The sequence below is a fragment of the Chaetura pelagica genome, unplaced genomic scaffold (assembly GCF_000747805.2).
Source record: "Chaetura pelagica isolate M959 unplaced genomic scaffold, ChaPel_1.0 scaffold199, whole genome shotgun sequence".
NCBI classification, from domain to species: Eukaryota; Metazoa; Chordata; class Aves; order Apodiformes; family Apodidae; genus Chaetura; species Chaetura pelagica.
Genome location: NW_009970714.1, coordinates 327,557 through 336,273, shown reverse-complemented (window position 1 = coordinate 336,273; position 8,717 = coordinate 327,557). Strand labels below are relative to the sequence as shown.

At 53.6% G+C, this 8,717-nt stretch overlaps 1 protein-coding gene across 1 annotated transcript; it reads left to right on the top strand.

The window, feature by feature from the left end:
• The first annotated feature begins 353 nt into the window (after window positions 1-353).
• Window positions 354-6,926, top strand: LOC104396193 (solute carrier family 22 member 13-like). The gene is given in 11 exon segments (XM_010006009.1): window positions 354-725; window positions 2,025-2,128; window positions 2,887-3,041; window positions 3,145-3,313; window positions 3,683-3,803; window positions 4,311-4,405; window positions 4,895-5,022; window positions 5,025-5,108; window positions 6,279-6,387; window positions 6,529-6,738; window positions 6,866-6,926. Coding segments are annotated over 11 exon segments (1,608 nt in total).
• The last annotated feature ends 1,791 nt before the right edge of the window (window positions 6,927-8,717 follow it).

The following is an 8,717-nucleotide window of genomic DNA, read 5'->3' as shown; positions in this document are numbered from 1 at the left end:
AATGAGCCTCCACTTGCAGAGTCTCAACTTCAAGTCTCAGACAAAAGCCTTGCTCTGCAGCACAGTTACCTTCAGGAGGCCTTAGGAGACACTCCTTGCTGGGACAAGATAAACTGTCCCCACTCTGTCCTCAAGAGTGGCAATGCTGTGGCACCTTTGTTCTGCTCCCGAGAACAGGGAGGGAATGGCTGGTGACAAAGTACACCCTGGAGGACTGCAGCACTATCATCATCGTGCACAAACGTGCTGATACAACAGCTCATTTTATCACATCTGAGCAGGGAGTTTAAACATTAATACTTGCCTATTTAAGCCAGGTGCTGTGGGGCAGCCAGGCCACAGCAGCTGCCACCATGGCTGAGTTCGGAGACTTCATAAGCGCCGCGGGGGAGTTCGGGCGGTACCAGAAGCTCCTGATACTGCTCCTCTGCCTCCCGCAGTTCCTTACCGCTTTCCACATGATCGGCCAGGTGTTCATGGTGGTGGACGTGCCTCACCACTGTGACACCAGCTGGATCCGTGCCGTGGGGCCCAACCTGACAGAGGAAGAGCAGCTGAACCTCACCCTGCCCCGGGACGCGGACGGGGCGTACGAGCGCTGCTCCCGGTACTCGCCGGTGGGCTGGGACCTGGGCTCCATCCTGGCGTACGGCCTGAACGCCACGGAGGGCTGCAGAGATGGCTGGGTGTACCCCTCAGCACAGCCCCCCTCCCTGCTCACCGAGGTCTGTAACCACCTTCTGATGGGGTGGGGGCGTGGGAGGGGAAGGGATGGACACATCTGGTCCTTGGAGCTTGGGAACCCAGTGCCAGCTGTGGGTCCGTCAGGCTGAGACTTACACCAGGCACTGGGGGGACTTTGGCTCCATCATGCATCTTTGGGATGTTGTTGCAGGAAGATCATGACATAGATTCCATGGGATGCCACAGGCAGAGATGGTGGAGATGTGAGTCCAGCACTTGCTGTGTCCACCATCTCTCCCTTTCTCCAGTATCCAGGCCCCTGAACACACAATGCATCTTACCTGGAGGGACCTTTTGGATGCCCCTGCTAGTTTTCTTTATTCTTCAGCCTGGTTGTCCTCACATCACCTTCTCTGTGAAAGAAATTTACTTTCCAAGGCCTTGCCATGTTGGATGTGGCTTTGAGCAACCTGGTCTAATGGAAGGTGTCTCTGTCTGTGGCAGGGCAGTTGGAACTAGATGATCTTTAGGGTCCCTCTCAACCCAAACCATTCCATGATTCTATGATTCTGTATTTTGGTGCCTCCAGAGACTTTCAGGGCTGCAACAAGACATCTGTGGGCCATGGAGTTGAGCTAAGGCTCTGTCTGTCAACATCCCCAACCTGTTCCTCTCTGGACTTCTGATCCTCTCTCCACTTCCCTCGTTCCTCTCTCTTCCTCCTTTCTTCCTCCCTCTCTTCTCCAGCAGTTTCTTTCGAGTACCTTTCTCTGAGCTGAACCAGGAGAGCCCAGCTCTGGCATTTGCAAAGGCGCCCTGGGGTCTCTGCAACACTGTGTCTGTCCATTTCACAACCAACTTTTCTAGAGGCTCCTCAGCAGCTGCTGTATCCCTTCCCACTCCCACATCAGTCCTCCTTTACCTGAGAAAACACTGCTCTCCTGCCTCCTCCACCCCCTTCCACCCTGTCCTGAGTTTGCAGCCAGAGAAACAAGCTGCTAGGACTCTTATTTACCCCAAGGTCCCACTTTAAGGAAAACTTGCCAAGCAGGTTGTTCCCTTGGGGGTGCCTGAGTTGGAAGGGAGTCCTGCATGTCCCAGCACTCAGGAGATGCACACTGTGCATCAGGCAGGCTGAGAACCTCCTGTCCCACCTCTGACTTCTGTCCCATGTGCACCCCAGGGAGGTGTCCTTTGGGGTGGGTTCTTTGCTCCCAGGGGCTAGAGTGAGAACTCAGGCACCCAACTCATGGGCCCACCATGGACCAGAAGGGCTGCCTGCCCTCAGAAAGCAGCTGGAAGCTGTGGAGAGCAAAAGCAGCTGTGTTTCCTTCCTCCAGTTTGACCTGGTGTGTGACAAGAAGGACCTGACTGACATCTCCCAGTCTGTCTACATGATGGGGCTTCTCCTAGGAGCCCTAACCTTTGGGCCACTAAGTGACAGGTGAGGAAACACAGCCACCTTCCTAGAGTTACTGCCCAGCACCCAGAGACAGCCCAGCAGAGAGTTCAGGATACCCATGCACTGAGCATGAAACACTCTCTGCAGGGACTCGATCCCTTTGCCTGAGCAAGGGTGTCTGGGGTCACTTGACTCATCTGTAGATGTCTGAGGGTTGAAAAAAGAGAAGAGCAGATACAGTCTTATGGTAAGGGTCTTTCAGCAATCAGAGGTCCAGCCCCAACTGGCAACTCAGCTACCCAAGGGTGTCTCCAGGAATCCCAGAAACCTGAGCACAGAGCTGGACTCACCTTCATCGATGTCAACCAGGACACATGTCCCTCCTGCCTCTGGCTCTGCTCAGCTCATGGTGCCCAGACCAAAGCCCTCAGCTCCCTAGAGAACATGCACACAGGGAACATGGATGGAGAAGGGCACAGCATGTGCACGGAGTGCCTCAAAGGGGAACCAGCACTGTAGTGCAATTCAATCTGATCCTCAGTACCCTCAGGAGAGGGGACACGGGGCCCTTCCAGGGCAGGTTCATTTTGCCTTTGCTGGCACCATCACGGGGCAAAAGTGGCGATACTGCTTTTCCTGACCATCACTTCCTGGGACCTAGAGAGGAGCTTTGTTCACATGGGTGTCAAATCTCCTCTGGTGTGAATAGTTCTCAAGTCACTTTGCCTTCCACCTGGGCTCTTCCCCATCGCCAAGGGGTCCCTGCAGATAACACCTGTGTCTTCCCTCTTCCTCCCCAGGCTTGGCCGTCGGCCGATGTTTCTGACCTCCATCTTTCTCCAGGCTGTGTTTGGGGTGGGAACTGCCTTTGTGCCCCACTTCTATGTGTACATGGCCTTCAAATGTGTCGTGGGGGCTGGAGTGTCCGGGACTCTGATTGTCACCTTGGCCTTGTGTGAGTAGGATGCCCTTGCCCTGAGGCAGATGGATGTGGCCTCACAAGATGCAATAACAAGAGATAGTCCTGCACGTTTTGAAAACCTTCACCTTCTCCGCAGCTACAGAGTGGGTTGGTGTCTCCCAGCGGCCAAAGGCAGTGCTTGCTTCTCACTGCTGCTCTGCCCTTGGCCAGATGATCTTGGCTGGCTTAAGTTATGGGATCCGCCACTGGAGGCTGCTGCAGATTGCAGGGTCTGCTCCAATGTTTGCCCTCTTCTTCTACATCTGGTAAGCAGGAGCAGGGCAGAGCTGGCAGACGTGACAGCAGTGGGTGTGAGGGGGGACCGTGAGCAGGAACCAGCTCAGGAGCAGGCTGGGTCTTCCCCATTGAAGTGCAGATGCTGGAGGGGCTTCTGCAGAGCTCAGCACTTCTCCCTGGGGCCCTGGGCCCCCAAGACCAGCAGCTGCTTTGCTTCAGGTCTTCAAAAGTGCCCTTTGGGTCCTCAATGTGAGCCTGGAACAACTGGCCTGAGGAGAAGCTCAGGCCCAGCCATCACATGCGATGCCCATGACTTGCTGGACATGGCCACAAGGAGCAGGGCTGTGGGAAACCTCAGCAGGTCAGGGCACCACCTCCTGATTTCATCTCCTTGGCAGGGTGCTCCCAGAATCAGCTCGGTGGCTGGTGACAAAAGGCAGAGTAGAAGAAGCTAAGAAGCTCCTTCAGAAGGCAGCAGCCACAAACAAGTGCACCATCCCACCAGGACTCCTGGAGCAGGTACCTGGAGTGGCAGGGGGAACTGCTGGTTCTCTTCAGAGGCTTCCCTGGGTTTGTAGCACCCACTGAAGCTGAGGCCATTGATCAACATCTTCCCATGCCCACTGGGGCTGATTTGGGATGGACTGTGGGTGCTTCCAGCTTCAGCTGCTTTGGACAGAGTCGGGGCAAAGTCTGTGCTGCAAGGGCAGGGAAGAGCAGAGCTGCTGCTGAGGCTCAGCCTGGAGCTTGCTGGAGTCCTCCTTGGGGTGTGGAAAGGACCCAAGTGCTTCCCTGGCTTTTCTTCAGGGAGGATCAGCACCAAGGCTCTTCAGTCTGTGGCTTTCCAGGCATAAATGCCCCAACACGGGCTCACCCCCAAGCCCCCGCCCTGGGGAAATGTTCACCCCAAGGAAGCTCCTGGTCACCAAACTCCTGGGCTGGGCACCCAGAGCAAACCAGAGGGAAAGAAGCTGCCCATGGGTTCCCTCTGCCTGCTTTGACTCCTTGGCTTTCTACCTTTTAAAGCTGAAGCCTGAGATACAGAGCAAGCCTGGAAGTGTCCTGGATCTCTTTCGGAAGAAGCACCTCCGGAAGGTGACCCTGATCATGTCATGCACCTGGTAAGACATTCCCAAACATACAGGTGAAGTGAGGAGACTGAGGATTGTCAAGAAGTATAAATTCACTACAGGTGATTTTGGGGTCATTTTATGTCTATGGGCTCTCCTGTTAATCTTTCTGCCTCTCCATACTGGATCTTTCTCTGGGCATGGGGAGAAGCTGTTGGGCTTGGGTTATTCAGTTATTCTGTGGGGTTTTTGAGGAAGGCTGGAGTAATTCCAGCTTTTGGTAATCCTTGGGCCTTGACATAGTTTTGGGGCCCCCTAAAATTCTGGGTGCATTCTTAAATTTGCCAAACATGGTTTTTCATAGTGTTTTATCTCCTGCAACTACAATCCACAGGGTTGCCACAGGTGGTGAGTAGAAAGCAAACAGATTGCTGGGAGTTTAAATGACTTGAGTGTGGCCCAACCATCCTAATTTTTAAAGACAAACCCCTGGAAAACCCATCTGGTTACATGTTCTATTCCTTTTGTCTTGCATTTCAGGTTTGCAGACAGCCTTGTCTACTATGGATTGAGTCTGAACGTGACAGGTTTTGGTCTGGACATCTACCTGACCCAGCTTGCCTTTGGGGCAGTGGAGTTACCAGCTCGGATTTCCTGCATATTCCTTTTTTTTGGTTTGGGAGGAAGAAAACCCAGGCTCTGCTCCTGCTGCTGTCTGGCTTGATATGTCTTGTCATCACTGGCATCCCTGAAGGTGAACAACCTCTTCCCAGCCCAGGAGCAGAGGCAGGCAGAGCTCCAGCCAGCTCTACCCTGGGTCAGACCCATCCTCCCAGCCTGGCTGACCACAGACCCAGACTCACTCCCAGAGGCTGAGCTGCCTCCAGGTCCACAGCCCGAGGGGCTGCATTCCCAGCATGCTGGCTTCCTCTCTGCAGGACTTTCTTCTCCTTCAGAGCTGTGATTGGTCCTTCCATATCTCCTAGCACAAAACAGGCAGTGTCCATTACACGTCACCACCCACTAGACACCACCACCTCCACCTGCTAGACATTTCCAAGGAAGAAAACCCAGGCTCTGCTCCTGCTGCTGTCTGGCTTGATATGTCTTGTCATCACTGGCATCCCTGAAGGTGAACAACCTCTTCCCAGCCCAGGAGCAGAGGCAGGCAGAGCTCCAGCCAGCTCTACCCTGGGTCAGACCCATCCTCCCAGCCTGGCTGACCACAGACCCAGACTCACTCCCAGAGGCTGAGCTGCCTCCAGGTCCACAGCCCGAGGGGCTGCATTCCCAGCGTGCTGGCTTCCTCTCTGCAGGACTTTCTTCTCCTTCAGAGCTGTGCTTGGTCCTTCCATATCTCCTAGCACAAAACAGTCCATTACACGTCACCACCCACTAGACACCACCACCTCCACCTGCTAGACATTTCCACCTCCTCTCAGAAAGATGTAGCAGAAGAGGCATTTTAAAAGCCACCATGTCTCCCTTCTTTAGATGAACAGGAAAAGATAATGCCCCTCCCTTATCTGTTTCTACCTACAGATTCCCAGGGGTCCTACACTCACTCCTGCTGCTGTGCTAGCGATGTGAGTAAGGCTGAAGGAGAGACAGAGGGGCTACATGATGTTTTCAAGCTCTTGGACATGATAGTTCCAACTGAGCACTCCCTGAAGACCTGCAGTGGCTCAGTAGCTCACTCCATTTGCAAATTTAGGAAATGCCATCTTGCTTTTCTTTGCCAGCTGGCCAGAGGGTATTTTCTAGGCAAGGGTGTGCTAGGAAGGATTGTTAATGGGTTAGGTGGTAAATTTCTTTTGTAAGTCCATTAGAAAGAGCTGTCCCAAGAAATCTCACTTTAAACCTTTGGTTTGAACTGAACCTTCTCCACGGAGGTCACAGTGGCAGCCTCTCCTCCTCCCCTCAGACCAGCCCTTGGCAACCACCATCCTGGCCATCATTGGCAAGTCCACATCCACAGCTGCCTTCTCCACCTCCTATGTCTACACTGCAGAGCTCTTCCCCACCATCCTCAGGTGAGGTCTCCCCACACACTGGAGGGTCCCTTCACCATAGCTGGTGTCAGGCAAGAGCCTGGTGGTCCCTGTGGCTGCAATCTGTCCCACGGTGGCCCCAGGGGATGCTTATTCCTGCCCACACCTCCCTTGCTCCCCCAGGCAGACCGGCGTGGGGTTGTGCTCGATGTCGGCGCGGGTGTCGGGGATCCTGGCCCCCTTGGTGCTTCTCCTGGACCAGTACCACCGGGCCATCCCCATGGCCATCTTCGGGAGTGTCCCCGTAGTGGTGGGGCTGCTGTGCTTCCTGCTGCCCGAGACCCGTGGCACCGAGCTGGCAGATGACATGGGGGTGGCTGCCTCCCAGCAGAGGTGGGTGACCTGGCGTTCTCAATTCAGGGCCAAAAAATCCAAAAGCGTAGACTTAGGGCAAAGATAAATGTGTCAGAAACCAGGATGAAAACAGTATTGTGTCTCCCTCTTCCCTTCCTGTCTTTAGCAACAGGAGATCATCCACGGGAGACAACCCAGGCCATGGTGTAGACTTGGAGAACAGCTAAGATGCTTGAAGATCAGATGATGAAAGGGCAGCTGTATCCTAAAGGTCTAGGGTGATCCCCTCTTTCTTGAAGCAGCCCAGTGAGGCATTGCTGCCTGGAAACTGGTCTATGAGATGCTCAGCAGAACATTCACAGTCGGAGGGAGAGGAGCTCTGTCTCACTCTGCGTTTGGCAAAGACGCCCTTCAGCCCTGAAACCCAGTCTGTTCTGCCTGGCTGTGCGAGTCCTCCCGACGTCCTTCCCAGCCCTTTGCAAACTGGTACCCGTGGAACCATCCCTGTGGTGTTTTACAGCAATAAAGAGCTGCCAGCAGAGTGGGGGGCCTGGGCAGGCGGGCGTGGGGCCGTGTCCCTCCTGCCCTGCTGGCCTGGGGCCTCCGCCTTCCATCAGGATGTCACTGCAACCCTGTCACACACCTCTTTAGCTTTCAGTCCTGTGGGGTTGAATTGGAGTTTCTATGAATAACATCAATAATATTTGAGTTCCTACATGAATCATAATCAATTATACTCTGCGTTTGGTAAGAGACACTCGTCATGCAATATGTGGGTAATAAATGGTGTTGATTTCTTCCTTTCCTTCTTCCCCTCTCCTGTTTCACAGTTGGCCTTTGTCACTGCTATTGGCTCTGGAGTGTTTTCCACACAGAAATTGTAAGCCTGTAATTTAACACACAGATGGAAACGTGTTTGGTTTCCATCAGCCACAAACAATGCAGAAACAGAGTGCTAAAGCAGAAGAACTGAGTTCAATTTGGACTTTTTTTTCCTTCCGTTGCCTTCTGATGAACAATCTGTATTTATTTCCTCTAGTAGCAGCTGTGGAATTTTCCTGAATTGTGTAATGTGAGCTGCAATTCAGTCAGTTACACTGAGTGGGCACCTGGACAACTATCCCTAGTGATGACCAGCCTTTAACAGTGACGTTTCTTGGCTGCTGCCAGCTCAGCCACAGCATTTTAGTGTAATCTAGTGTCACACCAAAGAAAGAGAAGTGTGGCCTCCTCTCCTTTGCTACCTTTTTGCAAGCAGGGTGCCCATTTGTGCACTATTGGGTACCCTTTCATGAAGCCATCTCCTCAAAGTACAGCCCAAAGCTGGTCAAAGAAGAAGGCTGGTCACTCAGGTTGGTAGCATCCTTTTGTTTCCGACTGCTTTGTGCTGTAGGAAATGGTGGTTTGATGTCTCCAGGACAGACATGTCTGCAGGTGATGCTTGTGTTTTGGCTTTGGTGCACAAAGCCTCCCCAGTTTCACATGGCCATGGCTGGAGATAGGGCAGGGCACTGGGAGGATCTGGTCTTTGACACTGACCCATTGCAGAGTCATGAGAGGAGGATCAATGCTGCTTCTCACCTCCTCAAACATTCCCCACTGCTTCTCTCTCTTTCTGCCCTGGTTATGGAATTGGGGCCTTCCCAGCATGGGGGTGAGGAGGAAGGGGAGGACAATACCCTCTTGTGAAAGGGTAAGGTCCAGGATCCTTGCCCCACAGCCAGGAATCAGGGTTGCAGCACAGTTTGTTGGTGTCACCAACACCAAGGTTGTGCTGAGTGTCTCAGTGGTCCATGTGGGGCTCCTCTGGCAACAGGAGCTGCTTTGCCCATGGCTCCTCACCTCAGGGAATAGGGCCAGCCCAGGCTCTGCTGCCCCTCCATGCCTTAGATACCTCTGGCCCTGCCTGACCAGCTTCCTCAGCAGTGGGGAGGTTCTGATGCATGAACCTCAGTCACCTCCAAAGGGGAAATGGAGGTTGAGAGGTTCTGACTTGAACACAGATTTGGAGTCAATGC